The sequence below is a fragment of the Thunnus albacares genome, chromosome 13 (genome assembly GCF_914725855.1).
Source record: "Thunnus albacares chromosome 13, fThuAlb1.1, whole genome shotgun sequence".
Lineage (NCBI taxonomy): Eukaryota > Metazoa > Chordata > Actinopteri > Scombriformes > Scombridae > Thunnus > Thunnus albacares.
The window spans coordinates 28,164,178-28,178,574 of NC_058118.1; the positions used below are offsets into that span (position 1 = coordinate 28,164,178).

Below are 14,397 nucleotides of genomic sequence, written 5' to 3' on the forward strand. Positions count from 1 at the left end.
GTAATATGTCATAGGCACTATTTCTTTGACAGAAAGTTGTTCCAGTGAAAAAAGACATGATGCTAATGATTTTTAATGTAATTTGAGCACCACAAATGAGATTCCATTCACTTCCATTGTGTTGGGATGGATGCAGGAATCTCAGAGACAGATATCTTAAAACCTGCTCAAATAAAGGATTATCTGCATGGGTAGATACCATTAGAGTTAAGTAAGAAAATATGCTTTTTATTGTACAAGAGGAGACCATTGGACCACCAAAATTCAGGTCAGCCCAGACTTGTACTCACCACATGGTGTATCACTCCTCCAGCCAGTAACAGGCACTCCTTGGGTCTGACAGGTGCTGGCATAGATCTGCAGCCAGTTACAGATTGTATCCTGAGCTCCCTGGTCCAAACAGGTGTCCTGCAGGCAGCTTTGATAAAAGAACGCTGGCGCCACCTTGCTGTGACAGCGTGCAAACAAACCTCCTCGATCCACAATCAGCCCACACAGCCTCACAGCCTCAGCATCCACAAACACATACAGTCCATCTCCAACGTGGAAACGTATGCCCGTGTTGACTTCGTTCGCCCCATCATCGGTGCCTACGTTCATGTTGGCATCAGCTACCATGAGAGGGGCATCGTTTAGCGCACTTTTCTCTCCCAGGCCACAGCGTGGGCAGGAGTCTCCGCAGCCCACTTGGCAGAAGATGTCCCTCTCTGCCCAGGCCATACCCCAGTCAGTGGTAGTGAGGGTGGGTGGGGATAAGGGCATGCCCTGGCAGAGGCCGCAGGAGGTGTTGTAGAAGTCACGGGGTAAGGTCAACACGAGGAGAGTGTTCCAGTCAAATGCTACTTTCAGGCCGAAGTCTGTCTCCAGGATGAGCTGCAAGCCTAAAGTGAAGATGTTGACCTTTCCTGGTCCCAGCTTCAGAGGAAGGTACAAACGCTCCTTATTCACCTGCATGAAGAGAGATTCAGTAAAAGTGTGTCTAGTTGGAACAGGTTTAATTAACTCTAGGATCTCTCAGTTGACACACTCACATAAATCTACAGAAGCATTTTAACACCAATTTATAGTTTCGAATCCAGCTGACCTTCCTGTTTCCAAAGTATGTGGGGAAATCCAGATGACCACTGGATAATGTTAAGACTCAGTGAAAGAGTGTTTCTCATATAATCTAATTGTATAAGAGAGAAAGACACAGAGAGCGACACAGAAAATGAGAGAAAACGCGTGTGTGTGTGTGTGTGTGTGTGTGTGTGTGTTTGGTTATGTGTGTAAGTGTGTGTCATTTCTGTTTCTCAGATCTTTGAGGCGGTTTGTGAACCCAGTCCAAATGTCGCTCAGGGTCAGGGTTTTGTCTGAGCCAAATCCAGCCTGATAAAAGATGCCCATTGAAATTAGATCCACCTTAAGCCAGTCAAAGAGGAATTCACTCTCTGCCTGGTTATTCTATCGGCTTGATTAGAAATAACATTTCCTCACAAATACAACAACTGCGACCTTCATGGGTCATGCAAAAAATTGGTCTTAAGATATAAATATTCATAGTATGAACCAGGCCTTATAACAAGTTATTCTCTTACATGAACACAATATACATACATAATTATAGCTCTTGATTCATTTACTGTTATCTCTGTTCATGCACTTACCGTGACAGTGTTTTTGTAGCTTCGAGACACTTCAATCTCGTATTCATAGACCTCCAGTACAAAGCCCCTCACCCAAATTGCCTGACCTGTGTCCCTTTCCTCATTACGAGCTGCCAATTTAAATTGAGGAAAGGCTCCACTGATGGTCGGCGGGTCCCTGCTGTCTCTTCCACAGCTGGTGGTGGCCATCCTAAGAGTACAAGAGCTCTGCAGCTCAAATGGAACGCCACCAAATGGCAGAAAATGTCCATAACCAGCCACCACACACAAGGCCTCAGTGCGTGGCTGGCAGAAATATAGGCCATCAGTCTCCTGGCAGTACTCCTCAGGGTGGCAGGGTGCGAGCTGACAGTATACGCTGTTGTCAGAGCCATTGCAGTAGCAGCGTTCCTGGCACTCCCAGTCAGTCCAGAAAGTCTGATTAGTGGCCAGCTGGCGCCCGTGGCTCATGCAGCCACAGTCGCTACGTGCCACACACAGGCCATCCCGCAGCGCAAAGCCATCCTCACACTGACATCCTTCCTGGCATGGCAGAGGGCACGGTTCCTCGGGTTCATCCAAGTTGGAGCAGGTCAGAGGGCAAGCGCTGGTGCACTCATCAAAATGACTGTTCTCCGGACAGGGAAGAGCTGAGACAGAGGAGAAAGCAAAAGAGAGGCAGTGCTCAATATTAAAAGAATAGTCTACCAAAAAGCTTAATTTTTTGTATCAAACACTCATCCCCCTGTAGGATTGGTGGCTTTGAAAAGTTTTTATCTCCAGTCAGCTTGGACTCCCCACAGTTATAATGGATCCCAATATTGAGGTAGTATATGGCACAAAAATAGTAAAAATATCAATCCCGTGGCATAATTCACCACTCCACTGTCTATAGGCTCCATAGGCTCAGTACGTCCCAATATTTGTCAACATACAAACATGTTACATACGTTTATATATAAGTTTTTGTTTGTCGCTAGTGTGATTAGTTAGATATATTGAATGCTAAGGACAAACTTGAGATTACTAAACTAACTGCTAAATGCTGTGTATTTAGCAAAAATCTGTTTTTGGGGCGCTTACTTACTTACTAACAATCAGCAGAAAAGTGGATTATACTGACGGGGTCGTCTGAGAAGTTTCAACTGACATTTTGAAACTGGGTTGCTGTTGGAATCTGAGTATGAATCCAAGCTGACTATGGCTGCTGTTTGTCAAGGAGCAAGCTTTCAGAGCCACCTTTCAAGCCTACAATGAGTGAGCAGTGTCATATTCCCTTAAAGGAGAGGTAAATATTAATTCATCACTATAGAGCAGTGTTGGAGTGAAACTTAAAGAAGGTCTTAGTAGAACTTTTTCACAGCAGACTTTTTAACTTGTCAAACACAAGTGTAACTAATAAGACAAACTGCTATACTGCATTGTAATAATAGCTAAAACAGAGCCATCATTGATGTTGTTATTAGTTACACCTGTGGTTATCTTGCTATGACAAGTCAAAATTTCTGCCGTGAAAAAGGTCTATGAATCTGATTCATTTGAGAACAATAAGGAGTGCTTGGATGTTAGCGAGACTATCAAGATTCAGGTTAAGATTGAAATGGACAGAGTTTTGTCAGGGATGAAAATATATATATTTCTGGCTTCCAGAGGAGATATGAAAGTAATAGTTTGGGGACCGCTTCTGTAGAGGAATTTTAAAAAATGTAAAAAATCATCTTTCCTTATGTATCACAGCCACAAATTGCTAGCCAAGTTTTGTTGAAAAAATATGCCTAAAAGCAGTCTTGGTTCATGTCACAGTGAGGGAGTAGCTTGATTGCTAACGAGACACAACATGTAAGTAAGACAGATTTGGATTTGCTGAAGGTATATCTTTTTGTTTTTGGCATAGCTTGGCTTGCTGTTTATTTCTGTTCTGGACACACAGAGTTTATCTTTTATCTCACATGCCAAACAACCACAATGCTTCACAGCCAAATGAAGTAAAGCTATATCTACTCACGGCAGTTGGTGGCGCTCCTCCAGGAAGCAAGGCCTACTTGAGCATCCTGACAGGCAGTGGCATAAGCGTGCAGTGAAGAACACAGGGCTGAACGGTTCCCTTCCTTTACACACATGTTATACAAGCAGTTCCTGAAGAATGGTGATGGGTTGACCACTGCATGACATGCCAGAAAGGAACTATTCCCCGGATCATTGATGTTGCCACACATCCACGGACTCTGGTAGAGGCGCAAGTCTGTGCACATTCGATACAGGTCATCACAGTCACCATTACAAGTAAGGTCATCAGCAATGGCCCGCCAGCTCTCTGTGAACTGTTCAGTAGACTCCGCCAGGCGTCCATTAGGGAGGCGAAAGTCATCAGTGGCATTGCTGTTGAAGACGCCACATAGACCACAAGTAATATTGTAGAAGAGGGTAGAGAGGGAGATGTTGAGGAATCCCTGGCGTGTGTAGTGGACACGAAGAAGACCGTGGGACTCCACCACTGTAGCATTGCCTGGCGCTCTGTAGATCATCATTGTCTCCATTGGATGTACATATGGGAGTGCCACTGGCTCACCATTCACCTGCAGCACAAAAGGGTATCAGCCAAATATTCAACAGCAAAAATAAGTATTTTGCTCTGTAGAGAAAGTACTAACCTTTACTGTTTCAAGATCTATCCCTCCTATCTGAGCCTCAACGTTAGCCACAGTAACTACCACAGGTCTTTTCCAAGCAGGGCCTTTGTTCACCAGCCGTCTGCCCATCTTCACTTCAACCAATGAGCCATTTGCTGGTACAGCAGCACACAGCTTCAGCAGGTAGTAGGAGCTGTCATCTGGGAACAGCAGTAAGGCGCCATCAAAGGAGGATGTCACAGAGTTCTGGGTGATTGAACACACTCCCTCCCTCCGAGGATAGCAACCCAGCAAGCCCACCTCTGCCACACACACCTCACCCTCCTTACAAGACTCGTTGAAGCAGGAGACTTCCCCTGCAGCCCCGCAGGTGCAGCGGAGGGTACATTCACCTTCTTCGCCGCTGGGGCCGGCCCAGAAAGTGTCATTACGGGGGTAATAAAGGCCGTTATGCTCACAGCCACAGTCTTCACGCCGTACGCAGCGGCTGCCACTGAGAACATAGCCTGCGTCACACTGGCAGCCCTCAGTGCAAGGGTGAGCACAATATAGGGGAGCGGTGAGGTCTGAGCAGGAAGCTGGGCAGGCGCTTGTGCACACCTGGTAATGGCTGAACTCAGGACATGACAAAGCTGAGAGCCAGTAAGAGAGAAGAAATTAGGTGAGATGACACATGAAAACTAAGTGAATTAATGTAAGTTGAAGAATCTGTGTAAACTGAATCTCACCGCAGAAGGTTCGAGATCTCCATGGTCGCACCGTGACACCCAGGGCCTGACAGGCCAGAGCGTAGGCCTGGATGGCCTGGCAGAGTGTGGTGATGTTATCCCTGTTGCTACACATGTCATATACACAGCTGTACACAAAGGCTGTAGGGTCCACTACAGCTCTGCAGTCCCTAAAAGGTCCATCGGTTTTGTTGATGAGCCCACAGTAGTCTGAGCGAAAGTAAAAGGCTTCTGTTTGTGGGTCACACACACTGCAGTTCTGGGCGCAGCCATCTGTACACCTCCAGTCTGGGTCCTCCGCTCGCCAGCTGCCCCCTAACTCCACCACGCTTTCTGCCAGGGAGCCATCAGGAAGCACAGGGTCATCAGCGGGGTCATCGTTATAGTTACCACAAAGGCCACAAGTGTTGTTGAAGTAGGAGCTGGGTAAGGAGATGGATGCATAGTGTTGGCCGTCATAGGTTACCAAGAGTCCAAAGTCTGTTTCTAAAGCAACGGCAACCCCAGACTGGTACACCCTGATAGCACCAAGCTGGAGTTGGACTGGTAAAGTCTTCATCAAACCATCCACCTAGAGAGAGGAACAGAAGACAATTCTGAATGGGAACAATGGCCAGTTTTGAATGCTCTCACTCTTGCTATTTATCAAGACTAAATTCTCAAAACATATGTCCTAGATCTTCGTCTTGTACTTGCATCCAAGAGATAATTAGTGATCTGTTTACTGCCCAAACTACTGGTGACTCCTAGTACAAAGGGGTCAACAGATTCTCACCTGGACTGTACCAAAACTGCCTTTGGGTAACATGACTCGGTGATCATACACCTCCACTGTGACATCTCTAAGCCAGGAAACTGAGGCGACCCCCCGGTTCTCATTTTTGGCCTCCACACTGAAGAAGGGCAGCCCCGCCACCTCCCAGCAGGGCCGAGCAAGCAGGTAGGAACAGGTTCCCTGGAAGTGGTAGAGGAAGCCATCGAAGGTGTGGTAATGAGGGTCGCCAAATACCACACAAGTGCTGGTGCGGATAGGCTGACAGTAAAAGGCCCCTTCCTGCTGTTCGCAGGTCTCCAATTGCCCACATGGAGCCTCTTGGCACTGCACCTCGTTGTCAATATCAAGGCAGCGGCATCTCTGTGAACACTGATCAGACAGCCAGAAGATTTCTCCTCGTCTGTAATAACGCCCTGTAGAGGATGTGGGAAACACAGACAGAGGTATTTAAAAAAACACAGTTCTGCAAGCCACTGAAGCATGTCATTCAGAAATTTCATTAACTGATAAGAAAAACAGAAACCTGTGTGGACATTACACAAATGTTTGAACTTGCCATTGTAGCTGCAGCCATTGGCAGGATCTATAAGTTCAGTGTCTACACGGAAGAACCAGCGCCCGGGAATATTTACATTGGTTGTCTGTTCAATGTTCACTACATCATTTGACCGTGATCCTGGCAAGTTGAAGAAGTGACCGATGTCTCCACCATTAAAACCTGACTGAAAAGGGGAAAGGTGTGAGGGATGTGAGGTGAAATGTTTTTCATGTTTTTTTTTTATACAACAAAAAAGGATTATTCTTTATTTGAAGTTATCTTGTGGCCATTGTGAAAATACCTGAGCTGTTGTCCCACCCAGTCCTGTTAAAGGATCTCCACCACTGGCTGTGCCTGTGCTCCATGTGATTTCTCCATAGTTGAACATACTGAAGAATGCCACGCCATCTGTGATTAGTACACTTTGGAATGTGTTCACCTATTAATCAAAGAAGAGGAATAAAATAGTTTTACAAAGACAAAAAACAGACATACTGTATACATAAAACATAAGAAACAAAAATGAATAATACAATGGAGAAAAATACTTTCAACGTTCAACAAATGTCCCACTCACAGACAAAACATATTAATTTAAATGGATTGAACTCAATAATTCTTCTTCTCAATTCTCCATTATTTGCTTAAGTAGTGGGGAAACTGGGGGCAAAAGTCTAACATTTTGGGAATTATGGTTTTCTATCAAACCCTGTCAGATGATGTAGTGTCCCCACTAAGTGTGGATTTGGTGATTTGAAGATCAAAAGATGTAGATTACAACTCTATATACAGTCACTTAGATATCTAAAAAAACTTTTTTTAAATATGTATCTCAGTTTTGAGCTTGACAACTCATTGTCTTTTGATAAGCAAATCACCAAATAAATTTGTTAATAAAGTTTATAATTTTGATACAAACTAAATTTGTTTATGACATACATAGATAATAACTGTTTTCACCATAGATGATGACATAAGTGTAGAATGGAAATATAATATAAAACATTAAAGTACACAATCTGGACAAGGCAGAAATAAGACAACTTTAGAAATGTTGGAAGACATCTACAGCATGTTTTATTTCTCCTTTTTGATCGAGTTAGGCTAGCAGTTTCCCCCGCTTAGACTTTGTGTTCCGCTAGGCTAAATAAGCTGAGGCTGTCTCTATACTGGATGCACAGAGTTTAAAATGGTTTTGGCCTTCTCATCTGATGCTGGGTAAAATAGAAACAATAAACTGTTCCTTCAGGAGTGAGTAGTCACTACCTTTTGCAACTGTTGCTGACCTGCAAAATTAAGTTATACCTACAAGTTTTAACACAGAAAACCTTTTTTATGTTCCAATTCCTTTCTACTTACTGTAACCATGTAGAAATGTGATAATTTTATGTGCCAAAGCAGGGTTTGGACTATACCGGGGTTGTCTGGCTTCCTCCATAGAAGGTGACTTGGTGCCATGTTGCAATAAAGGTCCAGGTGGCTGTGAAGGTGGGCATGTTTTTGAAGTACTTCCGAACATCTTGTGTTGCCCTCTCCAGTATTTCTGGTTCGGTGGACTCTCTGTAGTATACATCCCCACGGATGCCGTTGTGCACATCTGCCCAAAGTGGGGCAATGAATGATCTGCTGTCACTTAGGGGAAAAGCCTCTGGTGTGAACTGGCTAACCTGCACGTTGAAGGAAATCACACCATTGTTGTTGACCTGTGTGCAGAGAGGACAGGGTTTTTTTTAGCATCATAAACTGTAATATAAATAGTACATTATGATTGCAACAATTTAAGAGGATGATGGATTACAGCTTCCTGTTCAATAGTAATTTAATTGATGGTGAAATGAGAGTTTTGTTCAAGGCTTACGTAGATGGAACGGTAGGGGACATTAAAGAAAATGAAGGGGATGAGTATAGTGATTTCCGGAGAGCTCCCGTCATCCATCTTGGGTGTCTCTAAATCGTTATGGCCCGGTCCATATGGATACAGGATGTCCTGAGCACTAGCTAAAACGAGAATAATGCGTGAGAGCTTGTTAAATGGTGCTACTAACAACCCTTAAATATGAAGGAATTATTGTGAAAGATGGCTATTAACATGTTCAGGGTATTTGGGAATACCAATATTTATGTGTCATACCACCTATGTGTGCAAAGATGCTGAAGACGTGGAGCAGAATAACTGGACAGCTTGGCCTGACCATTCTGAAAAGGAAGCGAATGACAAGAGAGATCACATTGAACTATTGTTACTTTACCTGTCTTACATTTTCCTTAAAGGTCATGGAAATGTAGGTGGACATGAGTCATAAGGCAACTTCTAAAAAGTAAAGAGGAGGGAGAACCATCAAACCAACATCACGTTACTTCTTTAAGATCAGGCTCCCAGGTCTCCCCTGAGGAGCCCTGAAAAGGCCCTATTATGCATGCCAGAACAATGTGTCAGGATCACATTTGCCTTACAGTCCCATGTGAGCAGGAAACAGTGGACTTCGGGCCTCTCTTGCCTCGGTTCCCTGCAGCTGACCAAACTGGCCCGCACTGCTCCAGCGTCTCTGTGTCTGAAGCCGCAAGGCTGCTTAGGACCTCATTACCACTTCTGTTTGGGAGCCATCCATGCCTTGTTGGCTAAAGGGAAAGGAGCGTAAACACTGGGGCACTAATGGCTTTAAGTGAGTAGGTTTGAATTGCCAAGGTCATTGCAGTGGCCCTTTGGGGCTGTTCAGTGCCTGGCTTGGCAAGCTTCCCATTGGCAAAGTGTACAGCCAAGATTTTACAGTCACCATATTGCTGTTTACTAATTGTTTAATGAAATAGATTGAAACTTCAAAAGCTATTGTCTGCACATTCAGTGAATTTACACATAAATCGACCTAAACAACATTGCCAACTTTCTCAACACAGCCATGAGTTGAAATTGGTCACTTCTGAATACCATTGACCTTGGTCAGACTTGGTGTAGATAAGTATCCCACCATGCATTTTCCATCAACCAGCAGTAATGGTGGAGGACAGACAGCTAAATCTACTAAACTGCTATTACCTTTATAAACAACAGTTGGTTGTCACCAAACTGTTTAGATTGGAAATACAGTATGTGTTCAGTTCATCAAAACTATGCCTATTTGAAAACCCTACGTGAAAATGTATTCCGACATTTTGTAGATGTGTCATAGGTCATCTAGCTAGCAGGCCAACTCCCGGCAAGTCAGTACACATGGTCATCCCCATGAGAACTGTCCTGTCTCAGCAGTCCTTTGGTAATTTACTGCACAAGTAGAACTGATGTCTCTGTGGCATTTTAAAGAGAAGATACAATTCCTTTTGGAAGATAAACTTTGGTTTCAGATGCAAAATCTAATATTTGTCATAGTCAAGTTGGTTTGGCCAAAGGTAAAGTTAAGGTTCATGTCTTTTATTGGGCAGTTAATGTTGTACAGTAGAGCTGCCTCTGAGTAGCTTTGGCTCCTTACATGTACAAATCATGATATACATCAATAAAAATGTGTGCATGCATGCATGTGCATGATTTTAGATTTAATTTTTATTATACATAGACATTAAAGTCAGGATCAGAGGTGTAACTATTAAGCTCATTTTATGGTGGATGCCATTGAAAGCTCAGAAAAAGCTAGTAAGTGGATCTTTGAGTTGAGATTATTTTATCACCCGACAGGTATCTTTTATTTATTTACTGCAAACTTTTTTGGCAAAATTAATATTGATTTATTTTTAATTAATTGTGTTCTTTACAGGCAATAAATTCATTAATTAATGAATGAATGAATTAATGAATTTATTAAATAAATTCATTAATTAATGAATTTATTACCTGTGTCCCTATTGGGCCCCCATAATGCTGAAGTGGGATCGGGCCGAGTTGGTGATGTCAGCAAATATCATCAGTTTGGACTCCCAAATTCAACTCGCCAAGTTCCAACTTTGCGTACTCTGTATTGAAGGCCTATTAGAGTTCATGTAATGACTATAGTGATCCAGCCATCTTTGATTTAATAATTTACCAAAGTAATTCAGGAAACTTAATTCATTTCAATTCAATTCAATTTTATTTATATAGCGCCAAATCACAACAAAAGTCATCTCAGAGCACTTTTCACATAGAGCAGGTCCAGACCATACTCTCTAAATCAAGACCGTACTCTTTAAAGCAAAATCAAAGGTGGTAAATACCCACAACCTAAACCTTTACTATCCTAAGGACAAGACAATACTGTTAATGTGTAACTGTTGATATAAGAGTTATGTGAGATCAATTGAATACTTCTCTCAAATCTCTGTCATCTCTGTAATGTGTGAATACTATTCAGCTTGGTGCTAAATTATGTTCAGGTGTGCCAAATTGAGTGGGCACTGCTGAGAGAGGTCTGGTGTAATGTCATCAGCCTCTCATCATACATTGCCAACAGAAAGATTACCACAATTGCTCTTTTGACTCTTGTTGCTCACCATCTTATCTGACTGACATTCACTCTGAGCCTTTTAGCGGGGCAATTAAGATAAAGCCCCTGGGACTTAAAAGATGGACAAGATGGGGTTATGTTAAAAGAGAGACAACTCTTACAACTGTATTTTGTGAACCGAATGGTTCCTCACAAATTCATTCACTCACTGAAGCACAATTTATTTATTTATTTTTTAGCATTTGAGGCTTAAAATGTGTGCTGTGGTGAAACAATTACAGTCACAATTATACAAGTTTAGAAATGACATACATCTAAATTGTCTATTTTTATAGTCTTGATACTAATACAAGTGGAAATTAACCTGCTGACAAGAGTAAAAATATTAGACCAGTGGTTCCAAATCTGGAGTTTTGAACCCCACAAGTGGTCCTAAGATCATTAGAAGAGGTCACAAGATGATTAAAGTGGAAAGAAACGCATAAAGTTCTGTTTGTATTTATGATTTTTCTGTTTTTCCTTTTTTTTCTGCAAAATACTGGATACTTGAAACTGTTTAGGTCCCCCTCATGACCCTCATGACCATGAGTAATGATGATGTGATGAGGGGTCACAAGTAGGCTTGACTTCATTTTAAGGAGTTTATGACCCCTTAAAATAATGCTGACAAGGGAGGAGAGAACCACTGTATTAGACATAATAAAGCAATAATGATATCACCAACAGTAGCCTATACCACAGAGAAGGTTATGAAAAATGCTATCTTTGACATATCAAAAAGTGATATGGCAAATAAGGAGAGTTCAGGTTCCTTTGCCCTCACACAGTCCGGTCATAATTAAGTAAAACAATTGATGAAATGGAGTAGAGGAGGAAATGATGCACTCACCTGCCTTCAAAAGATGGACATCTAGCACTTCACTAGTCTAACCTGGCAACCTCCACACAGCAGAGTCCCATCCAGCAGAGGACCATCCACAGAGGGGTGGAGGTGGTGATGGAGGGAGTAAAACGAGGCAGTGGATGTGATACTTGCTGAAGAGGGAGTATAGTTAAGCTGGATGTCCAGATAGAAAAGTACTTCTTGTCCAATTCCAACGCCAAAGAATTATCAGCAGAAGCAACAATAGTCCAAAAAAGTGTAAAGGGGAAGTTTAAATTGGTGATGTTCTTACAGGAGATTGAAAAAAGAAACGCCTCTGTGAAAGCTGTGGAGGAAACTTTGCCTAAAGAAGCAGGTGCAAACTTTACCTGGGATAGTGTTCAACTTAATCTGAGTGTTTGGGGAAGGGGTGAGGGGGGGTGGGGGAGGAGAGGGAAGTTGAGGGGAGGGACAGCACAGGAATCTGAGGAAGAGAGGGAGTGGAAACAGAGCAATATGTAAGAAGGAGAAAAGGGAAGGTCAAAGATCTGGAAATGATGGAGAGAAGTGGAAAAACCAAACAGAATTACTGCTTGCTCACATTATTAAATGTGAGAGGAAAGGAATGTTTTGTACAAAGAGAGGCTCTGATACAGGAAGCCTTTCTTGGGTAGGATCTGTCATTGACACCTGCAAAGGGCCAAATGATGATAAAATATGTCTATGGTGGAAACACTGTGGCTTTTATCTTTTTGGGGCAATGACAGTTGAATACCGAGGTCTTATTATTGAACCTTTCACTCACATATGAGTGATAGTATTATTTGTCCTCATTATTTGTCCTTATGTCCTCGGCAGGTGAAAAATATGGTCGACTTTGGACTCTGCCTTTGGAGTAGGCCTCAATTGCGGTATAGACGTTTCCAGAGTTCACTCGGTACAGTTAAAACTCAGGGTACCTGAGCACACAAACTAACCAAAGTAGTACAGTCTCACTCTGGGGCATTTATGGACAAAAAACAGAAACACACACACAGTCTGAAACCTTGCTTTTCAAGCTCTGTGGTAGGTAGAGTTACAGCATTAACATGAGTCACTTTGAATACTCTGTGTAACCCCTTTTTTAATTAGGAACAGCCTCATTTACAAGGTTATACAAGACACTTCATTTCCATAGATGTTGGAGAGATAGCGAGGGGAAATCTCAGGTGGATCCACACTGATAGGGTCTGGGAAGGAGAGGGCAGTCAGTTGGGTCTTTGTTGCAGGAGGACAGTGGAAGTAATTGGAGAGGTAGGGAGCAAGATGTGTGAAAGGCTCCAGGACTGAGGGCAGGCCCCGGACTCCCATTAAGCAGCACCGAGACTCTCTGCGGAGGCTTCTTTTATACCTCCCAAGTCCTGTTGTGTAAATGGACACATACTCTTAACCAACCTGTGAAAGAGAGCATCGCACAAAGAGGAACAAAAAAAATCAGCAGTTACAGATGACCCACTGGGCCTGGGGAATTCACGATAGGGTTTGTGTTTTGGGAAATGGCTGGTAAAGGATGGTAAAGTGGGAAAGATCGAGATACTGATACACCTGATATCTCGCACTTGCACTCTTCCTTTCCCGTTCACTGGCATGAAAAACAATTCATTAGGAAGAAAACATGATAGGAAATGATAACCCTCATTTTTTCTTCTCTATACTTGGGTGGTTGATTTAAAGCTCAACTAATCAATATTTTTATATTACCATGTGAAAAGGCTGCTTGTCGTGACAAACCCACAGAGAATTGATACCAGACTGTTTTAGTGTCGTTCAGCTCACTGTTTTGGTTTCTACAGCCCAAAAACTCTGTACGCTACCTGCCCAGCACCAGACAGCAGACAGACAAAGTTAGCGACTAGCTGGTGAATATAACAGCTTAAGAGACAGATATTTTCCCTCAGGAGTTGTTGGATACCAAAACAGAGCTAAAAGGGGAAGAAATGTTGGATTTGGATTTGGCAGGTGGCAAGATATATGAGGCCATGTGAATGCAAAAGTTGAATGATTCTGTTGGATGCGTAAAAAAGCAATTATTTACAACTTTTTGAGGTTATAATATATCAATGTTGTGTGTTGTGTGTTTGTTATATATATATAAAATATCTATTTATGTAGCTTTAAAGTCATATTTCAGCATTAAAACCATCAACATTTGGCATTAAAATCTGTGGATGCAGAAAGTTGCTGTGTCCCACATTATATACTAATACATTACATACTATAATAATTTTAATAGTATACTGTTTTGGCAGTTAATATACAAGATGGTGTTGTACTGTTTGTATTAAAAGGACAGTTCCTTTTATAATAAATGTTGTGCACCAATAGATATCAGTCAAACCAGGAATTTGGAAAGCTACAGCCAATTCTGAATTTGGAAACTTAACAATGAAAAAGCAAAATGTTTGATAGATTTGATACTTTTGCTTTCCAAGATGTTTCTAGAGCTCTTACAATAGTCCTCTATTTCTTTTTTTTCAATTTTGTGGTCCTCCCTGTCCCTTGCACTATATATTGTAGGGCAACAGTGACCATCAACAGAACATTCAATTCAATCTGCATCCTGATATTTATGATTTGTCCTGAATTGACTTCATCTTCTCACTTCTTCACACAGCTACTTCCACACCTTTTGATGTGTACAACTGAGTGCAACTTCATGAGTGCTTTCAAGTGGTGATCTTCCAAAAAATACTTCAAAGAGATACAAAAGACAAAAATATTTCTTGGAGAGAGATCAGGGAAGCAGAAAGTTGCAGCCAGACACCATCTGAGCAGAACATCGGCTCCC

The 14,397-nt window shown here is 42.3% G+C and overlaps 1 protein-coding gene across 1 annotated transcript in view; it reads right to left on the reverse strand.

Moving 5' to 3' along the window:
* tecta (tectorin alpha) overlaps nt 1–14,397 on the reverse strand; it is a 52,776-nt gene that overhangs the window by 16,236 nt on the left and 22,143 nt on the right. Inside the window, exons 10-23 of the mRNA XM_044371197.1 lie at nt 11,960–12,054; nt 11,640–11,743; nt 8,751–8,915; nt 8,489–8,492; nt 8,155–8,294; nt 7,712–7,999; nt 6,598–6,735; nt 6,315–6,480; nt 5,759–6,171; nt 4,984–5,554; nt 4,277–4,893; nt 3,631–4,201; nt 1,647–2,275; nt 291–948 (exon numbers count right to left, since the gene is read on the reverse strand). Of these exons, the coding sequence (XP_044227132.1) occupies nt 291–948; nt 1,647–2,275; nt 3,631–4,201; nt 4,277–4,893; nt 4,984–5,554; nt 5,759–6,171; nt 6,315–6,480; nt 6,598–6,735; nt 7,712–7,999; nt 8,155–8,294; nt 8,489–8,492; nt 8,751–8,915; nt 11,640–11,743; nt 11,960–12,054 (4,559 nt within the window). The remainder of the gene's footprint in view (nt 1–290; nt 949–1,646; nt 2,276–3,630; nt 4,202–4,276; nt 4,894–4,983; nt 5,555–5,758; nt 6,172–6,314; nt 6,481–6,597; nt 6,736–7,711; nt 8,000–8,154; nt 8,295–8,488; nt 8,493–8,750; nt 8,916–11,639; nt 11,744–11,959; nt 12,055–14,397) is intronic.